The sequence below is a fragment of the Schistocerca piceifrons genome, chromosome X (genome assembly GCF_021461385.2).
Source record: "Schistocerca piceifrons isolate TAMUIC-IGC-003096 chromosome X, iqSchPice1.1, whole genome shotgun sequence".
In the NCBI taxonomy this organism is placed as follows: domain Eukaryota; kingdom Metazoa; phylum Arthropoda; class Insecta; order Orthoptera; family Acrididae; genus Schistocerca; species Schistocerca piceifrons.
This window is the reverse complement of record NC_060149.1, coordinates 331,926,087-331,948,367: the sequence shown is the minus strand read 5'-3', so window position 1 is coordinate 331,948,367 and position 22,281 is coordinate 331,926,087. Positions and strand designations below refer to the sequence as shown.

General features: G+C 40.7%; 1 protein-coding gene across 1 annotated transcript in view; it reads right to left on the bottom strand.

The window, feature by feature from the left end:
• Window positions 1-4,735: 4,735 nt before the first annotated feature.
• Window positions 4,736-22,281, bottom strand: part of LOC124722342 (ly6/PLAUR domain-containing protein 6B-like) — a 410,969-nt gene continuing 393,423 nt past the window's right edge. Inside the window, exon 5 of the mRNA XM_047247517.1 lies at window positions 4,736-4,933. Within this exon, the coding sequence (XP_047103473.1) occupies window positions 4,736-4,933 (198 nt within the window). The remainder of the gene's footprint in view (window positions 4,934-22,281) is intronic.

Genomic DNA, 22,281 nt, shown 5'->3' with positions numbered 1-22,281 from the left:
TTTCTAAAACCTCCTTGATATATGTCACTAATACCTAGTTCAGCGAAAAGGCAAATTTCTCTATTTAGTTTCAGCTGTCCCTTGTTAGTAGGTAAATAGTATTTTAATTCTCACGGTCCCTGATACTAGTTTCAGTGTGAACATCCTCAAAGAGGTTTATGCCCACACTTCATACTGAGCCTTGTCCAAACGACACCGTTTGTAGCTTCAATTTATATCTGTCGAATTTGAGTTTTTGGTACTACTGCGACGAACACATCCCATCTATTTCCGATTAGCCTATCCTTCGATGTACACTTACATTTACCCCAAAAATATCCATGCTCTATGTTACGTGTTTTAATCAACTTCTGCATATAGTATTACTCGAGCTCCACTGATTTTAGGTTACTTCAATTTCTGGGGCCTTCTTTCGAATACATCGGTAGCTCAATACTTGGATTTTATAGTTGCATCTATAGGGGGATTTCTTTTGGTCTGCCGCCAATAGTCTCCTGTAGTTATATCCAAATAATATTAAAACCCTTGTGTGAATCCAATATACACAGTTATCTAGGTAGCAGCCTCCGACATGTGACCTACTTAGCGACACCCTAATGTTCTTAACACTAGTCTTGGAAGTCGCAGCCTAGCTTGTCACAGCACCTTCGAAGTCTCTGGTGAAGCCTTCTACTAGACTTACAACCAGTGGTCATGGTCAGCTCTGGAGAGAATGTTGCAGACTGTGATCTTCGTTAAGATTCCGTAAACAATTATGGTCTTCTCATATTTATCCGCCAGTCATTGTGTTGATCCAAGAATGACTTCGAAGTCCAGACAATAGGTATCGTTTCTTCCAACTTGCCCATCACCTATTACTGACTGAAGCTTTTTCCCTCAACGGCTGACAGAAGAGCCTTTTCAGCATGTTGAAAGTATCTTGCGGGCATATGGATTATGGGCACAAGGTGATCATTTCCATTCCTTCTTGTGATCACTCTAAGGGGTACCAGAATTCACCATTCATTAGAGCTGTCGTCTATTGACTGAGTACTACACTTCTGTACTTCCTGCATGGGAGCTAATACGCTTCCCAACAGGTAAAATGTGTCCACTGGCTGCGATTTGCTTAGAGTTCTCCCTGATTCACGCCTCCCTTGTACAGTGCCCCAAGACCTATCAATGGCTCACAACTTATAGTTAAGTCATTGACTAACTAAAGTTGGTATACTTCCTAGGGAGCACACTTTATCCACTGGAGTACTCGAGGTACCTTTCGTATTTCTGGTTAGTAACTTTGAGTACTTTGGCAAACACACATTTGCTTCAGCTTTTTATCGCTTGACAGCAGTCAGGACGATTTCCAGCGCCTTACGAACAGCAACTAATTCGTGCCGTGTCCTAGGACAGCATTCATAAATATTTGGTGTATTAAATTCTTCATGTAGTGGCCATCAGTTATATAAGCCATATTTAGACAATTTCATGTTCACAAAGCTTGAAGAGAAAGTCTTAAATTGACAATAGGAACAATTTAATGAAAATATCCGATGTGAAAGATAAGGATATTATCGAGATGAATACAAAGGATTAGAAGAGACGGAATATTTATCCACTCGAATAAATGGTTATAAATGTGTGTTTTTCACAAAAGAATAGTTTCAGTTTCGCTTTAGTGTTGAACTTGAATTCGTTCTCATATTAAAATTTTCTGTAGGTATAATTTGTAAGGTGAGTAACCAAAAAAGTTCTGTTTTAACCTAAGAGAATACTTTAATTACGGTAACGGATTATGTACTTCATTAAAGACTAGTATGGTTTTCCAAGGAATGTGGTAGTTTGTTTAAGTCAACTGACGTACTTCAGACAGAGCAGCATTCAGACTCCTCATTTCATTAATTTTCAGTTTTCCTAAGCTACCTCAGGCAAATAAAAGATGAACGCTGCTGATTTTATGATCCTTCTTGTCCAACTGACATCGGTGGAATGTCGATCTCCAGCGTTCCTTAACTGTTGTGATTTGATATTTGATAACAAGAATAAAATATCAGAATTACACTGAAATGCTATTAATGGACTTCATACATCAACATGTGCAACTGTTCTTTGAGAGAGATGCTGTAGAATACCAATTTGTGACCAGCATTGGATTTTGTAATAGATAATACGTAGATGTGCAATGAGGAAATTCTTACGCACTGACAAATATTGTATACATATAAGGTTGGACACTTATTAATCTTTTATTCAGTTAATAAATTATTTTGAGAATACTTTAAGTGTGAAAATGAAACGTTTATTCATGATACACACAGGTACAGTGATTAAACAGGAAAGATATGAATTGCTTCATGAAGAAATTTAAGCCTGTTTTACCAGTCAGATTCTGAACATACGTGGTATTTTACCTTCTCAGTCGAAACCCAGTTCCCTTATGAAATGATCTGTTACGGCAACCATTATTTAAGACATTTCAGTTTTTTGAAAGCAGATTAACTGTTTTTGTAATCGTTGTGAAGTTTGCTTTCCACATGAGATGCCATGCAGTTTCATGCGGCAAGTGTATGTTCGAGGTTGTGTATATACCAGTGGAGATATCTCTGGAATCCAGATGTGACAGGACACAATTTCAAATCATCATATAATAGTTTTGTCAAACATTTCAACCAATATTTCGTGTGGCCATTAGTAAGGTCGAATCTGCTCACACAATCCCAGCAGCACAACTTTTGAGAAGCATAAAAATATATATATACATATATTTCTATTTACCCTGCATGTCGATATAATTTTAGTGTATTTACAAAAAACATCTTAACTTCAGGAAGAACCTTTTCTTAAAAATAAAAATTACGTGTGTGATAAACAGTAAGACAAAGTTTGACATAAATTTTGTATTACAGTTGTACAACTCCGCACTTTCACGTTTGTTTTTAATTGTTATTATCCTACTAATGTATTTCAAAAATATATTTATCTTGTTTTCCTCCCCAAAGCTTTAGTGTATGACTAAACTCAGGATGAATGACTTGTATTTAAATTTAGATACAAAATTAATAGATATTCTCTCTATTAAAAAACAAACACTTGAAACAGGTCCCTATTTTTGCAGAAACTAAACAATACCAAATCCATGAGGTAGTAAGTGAACCATCATTTACCTAAGTAAAGATGCGACAGTAGGAAATTTGCAGTCGACAATAGAAAAACAGCAAATTCTCAAACACAATTGGATTCTCAAACACGATTTATAATGGCAGTGGTAATCGTGAGCTGGTTGTATACTGTATATGAGTTTTACAATGCCTAATATGTGAAATGACGTTTATGTTGCGTTTGGCTCTGTCCAGAGTTCTCATACTGATTTTCAGTTTACAGATCTGACAACTCCACTCCACATTTTCACACTGTGTACTTTAGCAAAGTTTTCCTTTATGTAGTATACAAACATTGATCCTTTCAGTGATGGGTCAGGAGGCGACGGTGTCACACAAACTCTGAATCACATGGTTTGCACTAAACTCAGTTCATATGGACAAGGATTTCTGAGAAAATAACATGAGTTGAGAAATATTCCAGCAGCATGTGGAAGAAGTATGTGGTCATATTCGTCACAGAGGTACCGGATGAAGCTTCCTACAAATCTAGTATTAGTCAAGGAAGTAAGAGCAACAATACTTTATTTGTAGAAAATAAAATGGACCTAATGAAGAAATTATGTGCCATTCTCTATCTTAAGTTACCAAAACAAAGATAAGGTCAGAGGCTAAATAAGTGAACATTTAAAATACTGGCAGTGAAGTTAGCAGAATTTAGAGAAACATTAACAATGACAACAATCAACAATAATGACAATTGCGAAAACATTTTCAGTGCTAATATGGAACTTCCACATTTCTGCAAAATAAGTTAGCAGACAGTGAATTATAGTACAATGGGAACCCTTCTGGGGATCCAAGGAAACATATGAAACAGATTAAGCAAGTTTACATACTTTTGTTATCTCCGGCAGTGGTCCAATTATTTATAAAACAACAATTAGTGGCAGAGAACGATTGTAAAATAAAGCACGTCAGCAGATACGGACAATTCAGAATAGCTCAAGGAAAGTTCAGAGTGTTTGTGTAGTCCGTGGCGAAGTCGTATGCCACTGTTATAAAGCATGTAACTGGTTTACAGTTTTCTGCTATTTTAATAGCTGTGAATAATTAGTGATCCGTGCTGTGCATAATAAAATGCTAGAAATACTTACAAAAGTGTTATCCAATGGCTGCCGAGAAACATAAAACACTTAACAGTAATTGAAGGCTTATGTTTTTCCAAGTTTTTGGGAATTTCTTTACTGTAATTTTGCAGTTGTATTTAAAGTGTTACAACTCTTGCCATTCCATGAAGGTGCATTTTTGTCCAGCACGTCAATATAATAATGTGATGGAGGCTATAACTGGACTCGATGTTCGGAAGAAAAGGGGTAAAATTATGAAGTGTCTAATAACATCTGTTTCGAATTATTCTGGACTGACTGCTCTGACAATAGTTATCATTTTTATACTTTTTGATATAAAAGCAAATACTGCCTTCCGTTAATTGCTGACACTGAAACGTCACATCTTCCCTTTGGTAAGTGAGGTCACAAATTACGTTAATTTTTAATTCTTGTCTTATAATTATATAATCCTTTGAAACCAAATTTTGTTTCAGTATTCATGATATAGTTAGCGGTTCAACACCAATTTTTAAAGTTCCATTTTGTGTATTACAGACTGTGATACAGCATCAGCGCTACCATGATGAAGTCACAAAAGGGAAGCCCACACACGCTGCATCTGTTGCTGACATTCTTCTCAACAGCTTTCTCCGCTGAGCGGGTTCTTGTGTTGGAGAACACAGCCGTGCTATGGTTAGTTGGAACAGCCTCGTTGCAGTACATTTCGTCACAGCAGGAGACGCATACCTGAAACAATAATCGGGAAATTGTATAAAACAACTATTTATTTTTATCAAAAGCGCAAGCTGGGCATGTCTAATTAGAAGTAACTACTATTGTCAGTTTCCTTAATTGTAGGTGAATAGGCAGATAAAACATAATGAAGAATATGACTTCATTTCCGAAGAACTGCTTTCTTTTAAGAATTAGTGGCCTGCTCCGGTCTCTAAACGCTTCTTGTTTAATATGAAAAATGTTTTGTGATAATACCTTCTGGGTATCGGTAGGTGTTGCTGGAATACTTCCATAACTCCAACAGTATTCGATAAAAGCTCCATCGTACGATTATGAATTTCGAACACAAACTAAGTTTGTGTGTCTTGAGTGAAAGAGTCTCAAAACACTGAGCTATAGACGTCTTTCAGGCATAATTACTAAATATTTTACTGACTGTTTACTTTCGAAATTGTCTTCTTACCTACGACAGCTAAAGTAAACAAAATAAGACATACGATCCAGTTAAATTGAAATTAAAGAAAGCACGAACAACTGTCTTTGCTGTCAAGTTTCGCAGTTTAGTTATGCTAACTACCAAGGCTATTTGCAAAACTTTTTACTACAGTACAGTACATGAGAAAAAAATATCAGACTGATATTTCAGATGTGTTCCTGCAGCAGATAGCGACGTCGCGAACGAATTGCAGTGGAAAACTGTACCTATTAAACATTAACTTACAGAAAAAACCCAGAAGGTTACGTACTGCGTACATGATAGGAAATCTTCAAAGAAAGTGTACGAAAATTATTCAGACCCTGCCACAATCTGAAATTTTAATGTCAACTAAACTTGTAGTTATGCGCATTCAGTCAAATCTTTTTTTATGGTGTTCCCAAAGGAAAATCGTCAGATTTTACAGCAGGGCACCAAAAATATTAGAATCCCATAGTCGTACTCTTACCTAGTTACATAGTCGGTTTCGTTTTTTACAGAGTAGCCAAAGTAAAACGGCCCCAAAAATGAGCACCAAGTAATCATCACAACATTAGGCAGTGCAGTTAAAACGCACTGGAAGGCATTTTCTGATGAAACATGTTATATCGCCTGTTATACTTGGACAGGCAGAAGAAGGTGTGATCTGAGGAAATGAAAAACATACTAGCCAAACGTCCTGATACCACTTTATTCATAAACCACCGACAGTGTGACTGATCTGACTTGACAACGTGAGTCACAAAAGTAAACCATGTTATTCCTACGTCTAAATATATTTAAAAACGCGTCAGACATCAGTCAAACATTATAGTGACCCTACGCTAGGGTATTAATCTCATTCTGCAGCTCAAAACGTTGTCATCTACTGTTGTTACATAGTAGAAACGGGAAAATTGTAGTCTTTTCATTCTCTCTGCAATATACTATAATGTTGTTACCTAATTAAAATGTCTAAAGTGAGCATTACAGCATTTCACTCCCCACATAATACACTAAAAAAACACCACGAGAAAGTCATGTAAGACCAGAACATAAAGTGTTTGCGGATTTCATTCTGTATACTCAGCTGGTCAATAACTGAGCCTCGCAGACAACCGCGTGAACCATACACGCAAATGCCTGCATTTGAGAGAGGACGTGTAGTTGGGCTCAAAGAAGCCGGTTGGTTGAGATAAGTCGCTCGACATTTGAATAGGAGCGAGGCCACTATTTGACGATATTGGCATGAATAAGTGAGCCATATCCGATCACAGCATCAAGAAGGAATTGGCCTACCTAGACGACACATAATGAGGACCAAGCAACTGTCAGAGAGGCACTCAGAGTCCGAGATTCATCATTATCATCGATCATACGTGCAACTGGGGCTTCAGTTAGCACAAGAACCGTCAATAGGCAGCTCACAGAAAGGGGGATGAGCTCACGGCACCCCTTGCGCCGACTGCCATTGACCTCTGTAGACCAACATCCCACTTTCAGTGGGGTCCGGGACATTCAGTCTGTAATTCATTGACTGGAGTAGAATTGTCTTCAGTGATGATTCCCGCTTCGAATTAAGCCCTGATGACCAGCGAAAACATGTCTGGAGACACCCTGCGCAGCGACAGGATACCAGCCTGACTGTCGCCCACCATACAGCCCGACAGCCAGGAGTGATGGTCTAGGGTGCCATTTCTTTTCGTACCAGGAAACGTTTGGTTGTCATCAGCGGCACCCTTGCTGCACAATGGTACGTCGACGCTATTCTAGCCCCGCTTTGTTGCCCTCATGGCAAGTCATCCTGGGTTACTTTTCAGCCAAGACAATGAGCGTCTGCTCATGGCGAGGGTTTCTATTGCTTGTCTTCGTGCTTGACAAACCCTACCTTGACCGGCAAGGTCGCCAGATCTCTCCCAATATGAGAACTTTTGGAGCATTATAGGCAGGGCTCTCCAACCATCTCGGGCTTTTGACGATCTAAGGCACCAATTAGACAGAATTTGGCATGATATCCACCAACTCTATAAATCAGTGCGAAGCCGAATAACTCCTTTCATAAGAGCCAATAGTGGACCAGCGCATTATTGACTTGCTCAGTCTGTGAAGCTGTCTCTCGTGAATGAATCATCCTATTTTTTAAAAACTGAAAAAAAATCATTTGTTTGTTTGTATATGTTCATCATATCTACTGATTTCCGTCGCATTCAGATAATCCATTTTTGGTGTGTCAATTTTTTTTGTCTTAGGGTGTATATCAAAATGTTATTGCCTCATTAAAGTAAGTATTACAGAGAGATAGTCAGAGAGAAAGAGGAAGAGAGCGGGAGGCAGGGAGGGGGAGAGGGAGAGAGAGAGAGAGAGAGAGAGAGAGAGAGAGAGAGAGAGAGAGAGAGAGGAAATTTACTTCGGCGTATAAAAAAAAAAGTTCAAATGTGTGTGAAATCGTATGGGACTTAACTGCTAAGGTCATCAGTCCCTAAGCTTACACACTACTTGGCCTAAATCATTCTAAGGACAAACACATACACCCATACCCGAGGGAGGACTCGAACCTCCGCCGGGACCAGCCGCACAGTCCATGACTGCAGCGCCCAAGACCGCTCGGCTAATCCCGCGCGGCTTCGGCGTATAAATCAGATGAAATTTACTGATTATGTTGATGACGATGCTGAAGCAGATGTGGAAATATTGCAAATAATTATCTGACGTTGTATGAACACATGTGAGATGAAATTATTTGATGAGACAGTACGGAATTTACGGAGGTGGAACGTTATACAATGTGCGCGTGCGTGTTTTTGTTTGTGTATGCGCATCTTAAATTTTTCACAACTTGCCCTCAAACTATATCGCCTTTGCCCCAAAACTGTATAAAGTTGCTCGCAAAACTGTATCATCAACTTCCCTCAAAACTGTATGAATTTGTCCCAAAAGTGTAACCAGTTGTCCCAAAACTGACCATGTAAATACATAAGGTCAGAAATTCCAAGTGTCAATATTCCAGTACGTAGGCCGTCACCTGTATGGAGGAATTTGAGAGATGCTTTATTATTACTTCACAGGATGTTAAATTTTTTACCTTTCACGCTTGGTCTTGTCACCTGTTTGTGGCACCATTCCCATGGCTTCTATATCAGAATGGGCCTGTGTTGTAGGCCAGAAAAACTCTCTACCAGTTAAGGATCTCTCCTGACAGGGTACATTTTCAGTGTGATACCTACAATCAACCATATGAAACGTGTGAATCATGTCACTCGTGGTTCCAGAGGTTGTGAGCAGAGAGTGGATTGCAGGTGTGGCTCGTTCTCTGTTTCTAGCTGCCAGCCTGACAGCATTCAAATTCTCGCTCTCGCATCCTATATTTCGCACTTAGGTCCGCTTCATTTTATCCCCGATGTCTTCTCCAGAAATCTGGTGGCACGTTCGCCTTCCATAGGCAGGATCTTGTATCTTATTGGCTGCCCAGTCTGTGCAAAACAGATTTCAGTTAAGTGGCGTGATGCGCCTTATAGCCCATTTATAAGGACTCATTTTCATGATTGAATGTAATGAACTTAGTGTTGTTTTCGGCCTTGAGTAAGGATGGCTGAAACTTTGTTTCTCGTGTTTCTGCACTAAGTGTGCTACCGCTAGGCATGGATGCACTTGCTAAGGCTACGCCTTCTGCTGCCATAGTGGGCGAGGTGCACGACGCCACTGAGTGCTGCCTGTAAGCCAGCACCATGTTGCGCTGAATCCATGCTGCTGTGAGGGATTGACTACCTGGTACATGTGAATGTGGTCCTGCTACAGCCTCGTATTGCTACCACCACAGCCTTGCTGGCGCCTGCCCCACGCCAAGTGTGCCACCTACTGATCGCAGTGACTCAATTGCTGCACCATGCCACACTCACTGACTGCCACCCAGTGTTGATAACAGTGCCTAGCTGCCTGCTGCCTATCACGCCACTGCCCATGCTGCCGCCTAATGGTGTCTTTCATTCGCCACTGCCGCCAACGCATGAGGCCCTGACTTCAGCGCTGGGGTGTCTTCGCTTCACCATTGTCGCCCTCATGGTGCCTCTGTCCAAAGTGAACCTGGGTTCTGCTCTGTCACTTCGTCGACGCATCACGTTGCACAGTATTTCTGTTTCAACATTCCGCCCACAATATTGGTGTTGCTTAGCCGTGCTTTACAGCTTCCCACCTGCCAGTCACAGAGCATCTCGCAGCAGGCTAGAAGAGATCTGTCTTTCCTTTGCAGGTTGTGCTACATTCCAGAGATATTATTTTGTTGTATAAGACCTTGTTTGCCATTGCCACTACTTTTACAGCTATGCTGTGTAGGAAAAGGCCACTACAAGCTCGCAGACAGAGAGCAGAGCAGGAGCAAGCAGCAGTGAGGACAGGAGGCTGTGCACCATGCCCTCCTAAAGGAGGAAGCCGAACGGTTTGAATCCTCTCACCGTGCCATAACGACCATCCATGCCCCGTGTTCGCTACAGAAACAAAAAAATGGCTCTGAGCACTATGGGACTTAACTTCTGAGGTCATCAGTCCCCTAGAACTTAGAACTACTTAAACGTAACTAACCTAAGAACATCACACACATCCATGCCCGAGGCAGGATTCGAACCTGCGACCGTAGCGATCGCGCGATTCCAGACTGTAGCGCCTAGAACCGCTCGGCCACACCGGCCGGCCTACAGAAACAAATGGTGGGCAAGTGACTGGGTCATACTGCTGACAGAAGTTGGCCCCCTTGCTGCCCCGATTGCAGTGAGGTTGGTCATTTGCCCCTGGGGTCCTGATAGATAGCAGAGTTTTAGAGGCACTGGGCTGGCTGATCAGGGAAACGGCCAGGGGTCTTGAGTAGTCATCTCTCCATGTCCCCATGTCCCCAGTAAGAATGGTTAATCCTGCGAATTCTCTTGGGTTGAAAGAGATGGCGAACGCTGTTGTGATTCGCAAAATACGCAGAAAGTGCGTAACAATTTCGATTGCTACCGGCACTCTAGTGAACATATTGTTTTTACCCCCTGGCGGTAACAATGTGTTGAAGTCGCATTGCTCCACATTAGTGGTTTGGAATGGGAATAATAAAGTCAATGGGAGTGTGACATATTGAACTGACAATTGGCGAGTGAAGTACGATTTTGAAAGGGAACCATTGAATAAAAGCGGACAAGATTTTGATGTGACCGTGGAGAGCGGTTTTCTGCGCCATTTTCAGGTTGTCAATGGCTACAGATCGCAAACTGTCCAATTTGATGATGCAGTTCCCCAATTTGGGGGCGGTAACACCGAAGAAGCATAAAGAACTCAGGGGAAGGTGTCCAATCACACAAAGAGAAGCTTATGTACTTATTTTGGAATGACTGAGAACAAATCTATGGTTGTAAAATGTAGAAAAACTTATTATATTTGCATAAGCCTTGAGCGGGTAACTAGAAGTTTTAGTCATACAAAAAATTTCTCATATGTTTTCTTGCAACTAATAACTGACATGATCTAGGGCTTTTAAAACTCATGCACCTATTTTGTTTACATCACCAAGACTTTTTTGTTCGAAACACCACAATGTATATAACCTCAGTGTTAAACGGTATTGGTTATTCACATAAAATAACTAACTAAATATGTGAACTGTTTGTTTCATTGCTACATAAAAGTATTCAGTTGTTTCTATCTCCATTTGACTTTTGTAGTGGGTGCCAATTCTAATCATAATTTAGGTCGAGGATTACATACATCACACAAAGAAGTAGTAGTCATATGATTAGTAGTATTTATAGGGTGGACTTGTTTCAATTTGCGGTGTTAATCATTATGGGAGCTAAGCGCCTCCTGAATTATACCTCTTTCCCTATACGACGAACCTCCATGGCACCCTCTAATGCCCATTGTGTGAGTATTGTAGAACAATACTACTGATGCCTGAGACACACAGTATCGAACCTCTGTTGGCGACGCTACCATCTATCGACAGTTTGATGCCTCACCGCTCCTACTAACTTGCACCTCCCCTCCGTCTCTACTGGTCTTTGTGCCTGGTCTGTGCAGACAAATCATACCACTAATTTAACGCCTCCGGTCATCTAATATACCCTCACACCTATTTAAACAACAATTGTAACTCTCCCATGCATAATTCTTTTAAAATCAAATATTGCTCGCCATTGCCGTCTCCTTTCCCGTCTGTCTGTCTTTCGAAGGGAACGTAAACGTTGTGGTCATCACTCGTGTGGAAGGGGGAAGAGTTGTGCAGGTCGCGTCCTGTTTGGAGAAATTTCGAGAGTACTTTATTAGTGGTTCTTGGAAAGTTAAATTTTTTTCTTTCAGGCCACTGTCAGCGGAGTACTTATCAACAACTATGGCACAGTGATCGTGGGCTCTGGTCCTACACGATGTCACGTGTCTGCATCCGTCTGCAGCAACAGTATATACTCCAGTGCACAACAACGGAATGGCAGTTCGATCTTAGTTATCGAATCCGTCATTCGTTTGAATTCTCTGGGCCAGGCACCGACCTGCAGTAGCAGTCCATCACTAGACAGTCTCCAGGCTATGTTGATCTTCTTATTTCTACCGAGCTTAGGTGAGTGGCTTTACGTTCAAATGACTCTGAGCACTATGGGACTTAATATCTGAGGTCATCAGTCCCCTTAGAACTTAGAACTACTTAAACCTAACTAACCTAAGGACATCACACACATCCATTCCCGAGGCAGGATTCGAAAATGCGACCGTAGCGGTCGCGCGGTTCCAGACTGAAGCGCCTAGAACCGCTCGGCCACACAGGCTTTACGTCTTCAGACTCTAGCGTTATGCCTACTATAGCATATTGTCTCCATTTGCCGAGACCGAGACCAATTGTTGAAATTAATTCTAACAGTCTAGATCATAAGACACGTATATTAAAAGGCGACCAGTTACGGTCATCACATGATAGTCTTCAGAAATACAGACGTATTAATGGACAGTGGCTATGCATGGATGGGAATCGCTGAATGACGATAGTCAGCTACTGCTCCATGTACATCAATTGTGAATCAATATGGCTGTAGGTCTGAAGATGATCATTTGATGATCGAAACCGGCCACCTTTTAATAAACATATCTTGCTATCTAGGTGTTATAATTAATTTCAAAGATTATATTTCGATCGCTGATTTCTCGAATAATGTTTTCAAAAATAAGACTAATTGTGTTATTAACTCCAGAACAGTCCAAGTGAATGTACATCTACATGGACTCTTTGAAAATCACACATAAGTGCCTGGAAGAGGGTTCATCGAACCACCTTCACAATGATTCTCTTTTATTCCAATCTCAAATAGCGTGCGGAAAACAAACGAACACCTACATCTTTCCGTGAGAGCTCTGATTTCCCTCATTTTATGATGATGATCGTTTGTACCTAAGTAGGTCGGCCTCAACAAAATATTTTCGTATTCGTAGGAGAAAGCCGGTGATTGAAATTTCGTAAGAAGATTCCGTCACAACGAAAAAAGCCTTTGTTTTATGATGTCCACCCAAATCCTGACAGTGACACCCTCTCCCCTGCTCCTCGACAGTACAAAACATGCTGCTTTCTTTGAATTTTCTCGGCACACTCCGTTAATTCTATCTGGTAGGGACCCCCAGATGTGCAGCAGTACTCCAAAAGAGGACGGATAAGTGTAGTAGATCTGTTACATTTTCTAAGCGTTCTGCCAATAAAACACAATCTTTGGTTTGCCTTCCCCACAAAATTGTCTATGTGTTCTTTATAACTTAGGCTGTTCGTAATTGTAATTCCTAGGTATTTAGTTGAATTTACGGCGTTTAGATTTGACTGATTTATTGTGTAACCGAAGTTTAACCGATTCCTTTTAGCATTCATATGTATGACCTTATACTTTTCATTATTTAGGGTCAACTGCCAATTTTCGCAACATACAGATATCTTTTCTAAATCGTTTTGCAATTTGTTTGATCTTCTGAAGACTTTACTAGGCGATAAACGACAGCATCGTCTGTAAACAGCCTAAGACGGATGCTCAGATTGTCTCCTAAATTGTTGAAATAGGTAGAGAACAGCAGAGGGCCTATAACACTACCTTAGGGAGTGCCAGAAATCACTTCTGTTTTACTCGATGACTTCCAGTCAATCACTACGAACTGTGATCTCCCTGGCAGGAAATATCGAATCCAGTGAGACTATATCCCATAAGCACGCAATTTCACTACAAATCGCTTGTGTGTCATAGTGTCAAAAGCCTTCTGGAAATCTAGAAATACGGAATCAATCTGAAATCCCTTGTCAATAGCACTCAACACTTCGTGTGAGTAAAGAGCCACTTGTGTTTTTCAAGAACGTTGTTTTCTAAATCCGTGTAGGCTGCGTGGCAATAGACCGTCCTCTCCGAGGTAATTCATAATGTTCGAATACAGTACGTGTTCCAAAATACTGGTGCATGTCGACGTTAATGATACGGGTCCGTAATTTGGTCGATTGCACCTACTACTTCTCTCGAATATTGGTACGATCTGTGCAACTTTCCAGTCTTTGGGTACGGATCTTTCGTCCAGCGAGCGGTTGCATATGACTGTTAAGTATGGAACTATTATATCAGTATACTATGAAAGGAACTTAATTCGCATACAGACTTAAACCAACCTGTTAGTCACTTTGTCCTTTGACCACTTAATCATTACTTGCTTTCCTTGTTGGGACTCAAAATATGAACAAAATCTTGATCTGTAGATATCCTAAGACAAGAAAACGGGCAGAAATCGATAGATGTCATGTACATACACACAGACAAACAAATGATATAATGTACAAATTTGACAAAATTTGGCATGAGATACAGTAACTCTGTCTCTCAATGCCAGGCCAAATAACCCCTCGCACTATGACCGGTGGTGGCCACAAACAATCCAGAGCTGATAGAGAGCATCATGATTGATACAGGGATTAGTGATCACAAGGTCGTTGTAGCTAGGCTCAATACCGTTTCTTCCAAATCCACCAGAAACAAACGCAAAATAATTTTATTTAAAAAAGTGGATAAAGTGTCACTAGAAGCCTTCCTAAGAGACAATCTCCATTCCTTCCAAACTGACTATGCAAATGTAGACGAGATGTTGCTCAAATTCAAAGATATAGTAGCAACAGCAATTGAGAGATTCATACCTCATAAATTGGTAAGAGATAGAACTGATCCCCCGTGGTACACAAAACAGGTCCGAACGCTGTTGCAGAGGCAGCGGAAAAAGCATGCGAAGTTCAGAAGAACGCGAAATCCCGAAGATTGGCTAAAATTTACATACGCGCGAAATTTGGCACGGACTTCAATGCGAGATGCCTTTAATAGGTTCCACAACGAAACATTGTCTCTAAATTTGGTAGAAAATCCGAAGAAATACTGGTCGTATGTAAAGTACACAAGCGGCAAGACGCAGTCAATACCTTCGCTGCACAGTGCCGATGATACTGTTACCGACGACTGTGCCGCTAAAGCGGAGTTATTGAACTCAGTTTTCCGAAATTCCTTCACCAGGGAAGATGAATGGAATATTCCAGAATTTGAAACACGAACAGCTGTTAGCATGAGTTTCTTAGAAGTAGATACCTTAGGGGTTGCGAAGCAACTCAAATCGCTTGATACGGGCAAGTCTTCAGGTCCAGATTGTATAACGATTAGGTTCCTTTCAGATTACGCTGATACAATAGCTCCCTACTTAGCACTCATATACAACCGCTCGCTCACTGATAGATCTGTACCTACAGATTGGAAAATTGCGCAGGTCGCACCAGTGTTTAAGAAAGGTAGTAGGAGTAATCCATCTAACTACAGACCTATATCATTGACGTCGGTTTGCAGTAGGGTTTTGGAGCATATACTGTATTCAAACATTATGAATCACCTCGAAGGGAATGATCTATTGATACGTAATCAGCATAGTTTCAGAAAACATCGTTCTTGTGCAACGCAGTTAGCTCTTTATTCGCACGAAGTAATGGCCGCTATCGACAGGGAATATCAAGTTGATTCCGTATTTCTAGATTTCTGGAAAGCTTTTGACACCGTTCCTCACAAGCGACTTCTAATCAAGCTGCGGGCCTATAGGGTATTGTCTCAGTTGTGCGACTGGATTCATGATTTCCTGTCAGGAAGGTCGCAGTTCGTAGTAATAGACGGCAAATCATCGAGTAAAACTGAAGTGGCATCAGGTGTTCCCCAGGGAAGCCTCCTGGGACCTCTGCTGTTCCTGATCTATATAAATGACGTGGGTGACAATCTGAGCAGTTCTCTTAGGTTGTTCGCAGATGATGCTGTAATTTACCGTCTAGTAAGGTCATCCGAAGACCAGTATCAGTTGCAAAGCGATTTAGAAAAGATTGCTGTATGGTGTGGCAGGTGGCAGTTGACGCTAAATAACGAAAAGTGTGAGGTGATCCACATGAGTTCCAAAAGAAATCCGTTGGAATTCGATTACTCGATAAATAGTACAATTCTCAAGGCTGTCAATTCAACTAAGTACCTGGGTGTTAAAATTACGAACAACTTCAGTCGGAAAGACCACATAGATAATATTGTGGGGAAGGCGAGCCAAAGGTTGCGCTTCGTTGGCAGGACACTTAGAACATGCAAGTCCACTAAAGAGACAGCTTACACTACACTCGTTCGTCCTCTGTTAGAATATTGCTGCGCGGTGTGGGATCCTTACCAGGTGGGATTGACGGAGGACATCGAAAGGGTGCAATAAAGGGCAGCTCGTTTTGTATTATCACGTATTAGGGGAGAGAGTGTGGCAGATATGATACGCGAATTGGGATGGAAGTCATTACAGCAAAGACGTTTTTCGTCGCGGAGAGATCTATTTACGAAATTTCAGTCACCAACTTTCTCTTCCGAATGCGAAAATATTTTGTTGAGCCCAACCTACATAGGTAGGAATGATCATCAAAATAAAATAAGAGAAATCAGAGCTCGAACAGAAAGGTTTAGGTGTTGGTTTTTCCCACGCGCTGTTCGGGAGTGGAATGGTAGAGAGATAGTATGATTGTGGTTCGACGAACCCTCTGCCAAGCACGTAAATGTGAATTGCAGAGTAGTCATGTAGATGTAGATGTAGAATGCGTTATTGACTTGCTTAATTAGTGAAGTTCTTTCTTCTGGATAAATTATCCAATTTTTCTGAAATTGCAATCATTTATATGGCTGCATACGTACATTGTATCTACTGATTTGTGTCCCATGCGGATAATTCCTTTATAGTACGTCGTTTTCTTTTTTCTTATAGTGTATAAACTAAAGCTCCACAAAGGAGACTTGCATTCTTGAATACTGAATCAACTTGTTCTACATTGTTTACCTGGACAGTGTTCTGACCGCGCCTCAAGCACCACACTACATGTCAGTTTTTACCCATTTAATCCTTCTGTTGTTATTGGAAGCTACCTTTATCAGATGCCCATTTCCTTGTTGCCCATACTGGCACTTATACAGAAGTATTACAGTTCTTGAGAATTTCCTCCTATCACTTGCTGTTTCAGCAGGAATATTCAGAACGACTACTTGGAAGTATTCAGAGCTCTCTGGCAAGTAGCAACTTGTTCTAACAAAAGAAAGTGATTAGTTAGCAAGATGAGACTTTTTAAATGAAGACTTGTTTGAACAGTACAGTTGGTGTCAGCTACTGGGATATCTGCTATTGCCTCGCAACTATGACAACTTTCCTCCTGGAATTGTAATGGTATGCTTTAAGACTATATCAACTTGTTCCAAAGATGTAACCATTTGCCCCAAAACTGACCATGTATTTCAGATGAGATCACTTGTTATAGTTGTGGGGAACGTTGTTACAGAGTAGAATATATTGTTAAAGTTGTGGGACAAGTTGTTATACTTCCATTTGGCACTACAACGTGGGGCACGGTTTTTTCACTTCTGGGCAAGTTTTTACAATTGTGGGACAAGTTGTTATAGTTTAGAGGTCAATTAATAAAGTTTTTGGGGCACGTTTTTACAGTCTCAGGACCAGTAAATATAGTTTTGAGGCAAGCTGATACTATTCTGGGAAAATTAAAACAGTTTTCGGGGGCAAGTCGATGAAGTTTTGCGGGCAAGTTGATGCATTTGTGGAGCAAGATGTTACAGTTGTGAAGTAAATTGATACAGTTTTCGGGACAAAATATTAGAGTTTCAGGGCCAAGCTCTTACCGTTGTGGTGTCAAGTCTTACAGTTGTGAGACAAGTTGGTATAGTTGTGGGACAAGTTTTTACAGGTCTGACGTACGAACTGAGCCAACAGGAGCAGATATCCACTGCACTGTTGGAACAAGTATTGACTTGCTAAGGCACAACATGCTGGCTGACAACTTTCGCTTGTTGGAACAAGTCACAAATTACTGGAACGTTCTGAATACTTCCATGTAGTTCGGAGTACCGAATCAGCTGATGGTGGGATGGAATTCCCTAGATCATTAACCATGGTCAGAGAATTCCCCAGAGTATCTCATGTAAAATACATGTGTAGTTCAGGGGCAACTGAGCACACTTTTGGGGAAAGCTGATACAGTCTCATTTCAGGATAATGCTGAAGTATTGGGGAAATTCATACCACTTTAAGGTAAGTTGATACAGTTCTGAGGGGCAGGTTGACACGTTTCCGGGGAGCCAGTTCATAAAGTTTCATTGACACGCTTAAACAGTTTCGGGGCAAACCAATACGGCTTTGGAGTAAGTGAATACATTTCTGCGTCTAGTTGCTCAGTTTTACTGGCGGACAGAACAATTCTGGGCAACTTGATATAGGTTTGGTGGCAAGTTGATACAGTTTTGGGAGTAGGTGATACCGTTTCGGGGAGCAAGTAGATACAGTTTGAGGTTGAAGTACATAACGTTTTCGAGGCGAGTAATTACATTTTGGGGTTGGACATTGCGCTATATGTTTTACACACAGACACACACGCACACACACACACACACACACACACACACACACACACACACACACACACACACAAAATGCATAATGTTCCACGTCTGTAAACACTGTACTGTCTCATAATTAAACTTCATCTCACATGTGTGCTCACAACATGGAAAAGTTATGTACAATATTCCCACATCATCACAATCAGTAAATTTCATGTCTCTGGTTTATAAACCATAGCAAATTTCTTCTCTCTCTCTCTTTCTTTCTCTATCTCTCTACCTATCACTCTGTAACTCTGTATGTAACTCTAATGAGGCAAAAACATTATTAAACACTACAGAGAAAATGAAAGGAATTCAGTTTTCCCCACTATCTAATAATCCCAGTGGCTGATATCCACGGTATCTGACATCATCTCTCTGATTTATGCACCACAGTAAATTGGCTCTCTCTCTTTAATATTTGCTTTAATGAGACAACAATGGTTCAAAAAATGGTTCAAATGGCTCTGACCACTATGGGACTTAACTGCTGTGGTCATCAGTCCCCTAGAACTTAGAACTAATTAAACCTAACTAACCTAAGGACATCACACACATCCATGCCCGAGGCAGGATTCGAATCTGCGACCGTAGCTGTCGCTCGGTTACAGACTGTGGCGCCTAGAACCGCACGGCCACTCCGGCCGGCTAATGAGACAACAACTTTTAAATATATCACAGAGGGAAAGAAAGGAATACAGTTTAAAGTTTTCCCCAAGTTTCCACTGCGTAACGGCAGAAGATGGGGTTTTGAACTGCAAGATGAAGTTAAAACCCTAGTATGGCATCATTACGATGTTTGACTGACATTGGTATAGGACAAATCTTTGACAAACTTTGACCTGTGAATAACGTTGTTTACTTTGGTTCTTCTCGTTGACAAGTGCACTTTAGGCTGTACATTAGATCATCTGTTGAACCCACATGTGTTTTGCAATGTTATTGAACTAATTTTTATGTATTTAAATGAATTTAATGCTGCTACAGAGACTGAACTACGCTCATCTACTAATCTATGATTTCTTGCAGCATCACCAATAAGGCAGCGTAATAAGTTATGTAGATACAGAAATATTTAATTTGAATGTCCATTTTGCTTGCAAAGGGCCATACAGCGGTCGGACTTTGGTCATTAACAAGTGAAGCTTAAGCTGTAAATTTTTTCAATAGTGCCAATATGCAAGCTTTAATCTTGCAGAGTACTACAATGCGCATTTTGTGATGGAAGTCTTCCATAGTTTAAGAAATAATAAAATTTTGCTGCAGACTTTTAATTTTCGTTTTGGATTAGACACCTGTAATTATACTTGTGTGTGTGTGTGTGTGTGTGTGTGTGTGTGTGTGTGTGTGTGCGCGCGTTTGGTGTAGTTCGGTGACAGGAGGAACAGGACTTCTGCTCAGTTGAGTACAAGGCTATAAATACAAAAATCAAATAGAGGTAATGCAGGAAGAGATCTAATAATGAATTAGAAAATACGATTTCAGTTAAGCTACTATGAACAGCATAGAGACTGCATTACTGCAGCCAAGGTAAATCTGAAGCCAACACCCAACTCAGTACTACAAGTTTATATGACAACTACATCTGCAGGTGATGAAAAGGGGGAAAGATTGCATAATGAGATAAAACAAATTGTTCAGATAACTGAGGAAGAAGAAAATTTAATTGCGACTGGGGGCTGGCACTTGATAGCAAAGAATGGAAGAGAAGGAAAAGTAGGAGGATATGGACTGGGGGAAAGACATGGAAGAGGAGGCCATCTAGTAGAATTTTGCACACAGAATAATTTAATCATCCTTAACACTTGATTTAAGAATCACGAAAGGAGGTTGTATATATGGAAAAGACCTGGAGACTTGGAAGGTTTCAAATTGATTATCTAATGGTAGGACAGAGATTTTATAAGGAGATTTTAACCTGTAAAACATTTCCAGTGGTTGATGTGGACCCGAACCACACTTAATTAGTTATGAACTGTAGATTGAATCTGAAGAAACTGTAAAAAAGTAGGAAATCAAGGAGATGAGACCTGGATAAATTGAAAGAAGCAGAGGCTGTTGAAAGTTTCATAGAGAGCATTAGGCAGAGATCGCCTAAAACAAGGGGAAAGGAGTACAGTAGAAGACGAATGGATAGCTTTCAGAAATGAAATAGTGGACACAGTTGAGAATCAAACAGCTAAAAAGAGAAGATATAGTAGAAGTCTTTCAAATAGGTAAAAAGAGAAGATCTAGTAGAAAATTTGGGTATCACAGGAGATCTTGAATTTCACTGATGAAAGGAGAAAATAAAAAAGACAGCAAATGAAGCAGCCAAATAGGAATATGGATGTCCAAAGAATGAGATTGACAGAAGGTGTAAAACAGCTAAGGAGGAATTTGTGGAGGACAAATGCAAGGCTATAGAAGCGTATATAACTAGGGAAAACATAGGTACCACTTATAAGAAAATTATAGAGGCGTTTGAAGATAAGAGGCAGCTCTGTGAAAATCAAGAGCTCAAATGGAAAAACAGTACTAAGCAAAGAAATGAAAACTCAATGTTGGGAGGAGTATACAGATGGGCTAGCCCGCCCTGTTAGCCGTGCGGTCTAACGCACGGCTTTCCGAATAGGGAAGGAGCGCCTGGTCCCCGGCACGAATCCGCCCGGCGGACTTGTGTCGAGGTCCGGTGAGCCGGCCAGTCTGTGGATGGTTTTTAGGCCGTTTTCCATCTGCCTCGGCGAATGCGGGCTGGTTACCCTTATTCCGCCTCAGCTATACTATGTCAGAGATTGTTGCGCAAACAAGTTCTCCACGTACGCGTACACCACCATTACTCTACCACCCAAACATAGAGGCTATACTCGTCTGGTGTGAGACGTTCCCTGGGGGAGTGGATCCGCCGGGGGCCGAACCGCACAATAACCCTGAAAGAGTGGTCCGATCTGGGGCGGCGGAGGGGTGAAGTGGACTATGGTATTCGTCATGGGGTTGTGGACCACTGCGGCTGCGGCGGGGACGGAGACTCTCCGTCGTTTCTAGGTCCCCGGTTAACATCCAATACAATACAGATGGGCTGCGCAAGAGAAATGAACCTGAAGGCAATATTATAGAAAGGGAAAAGGACGTACTGAAGAAATTTAGAATTTCCATTAAGTTCTTAGTATCCTGTTTTACTAGCAGTAGTGTGTCAACTACGAATGTCTTATACAATTCTATTTTCTTTAGGCAGGATTCTTGGCTGTTAAACAATTTTTGTTCCAAATGATTTATGTATATGTCAGCTGTAATACCAGATATACATGATATCACAGCTAGACCATCTCTCTGCTTGTAAGTGTTACACTAAATGTGAGAACGAAAATGTAGGTGAAGGAGTTTCATGAATACGACAATGTCTCTGTACGCAAGTTCCTTATGTTTCATAAGGTTATTTTGGATTACTGCACCAGTTTATTGTGTAGGTATGTTTGAATAAAGGCTGGCAATGTCCAGAACAGAGCAGAACAGGTTCAGGGAATTTTGTGGCATTTAGTTCATCAGGTATTTTATGGAATATGTTGTTTCGTATGTCCAATTTTGCATCAGTATTTTATTCCATTTCTGTGACAGTTTGTATGTTGGGCTATTTGCAGAGTTGACTGCTGGTCTTACTGGATTTTCATCTTTGTGTCCATTAAACTGTGCTTTTAAACATGGTACCTTTGGATCCATTCACGTAACATATTTATTTTTAGTTACGGTCAAGAGGAAATGTGTCTTCTTTAACTGCTCCTTAATTTTACTTTCATATTTTCTTTTGGGTTTTTTTTTATGGCTGAATATTAGTAATATCAAAGGATTAATGTGTTCTGTCTATATACTCACTTTCTTTCATTACAACTAGTGTATTGCGTCTACCTGCCTTTGTAACTATGGACTGATAGCTCTTCGGATCATAACGACGGTCAGTCAAAAGGAATGTCTTC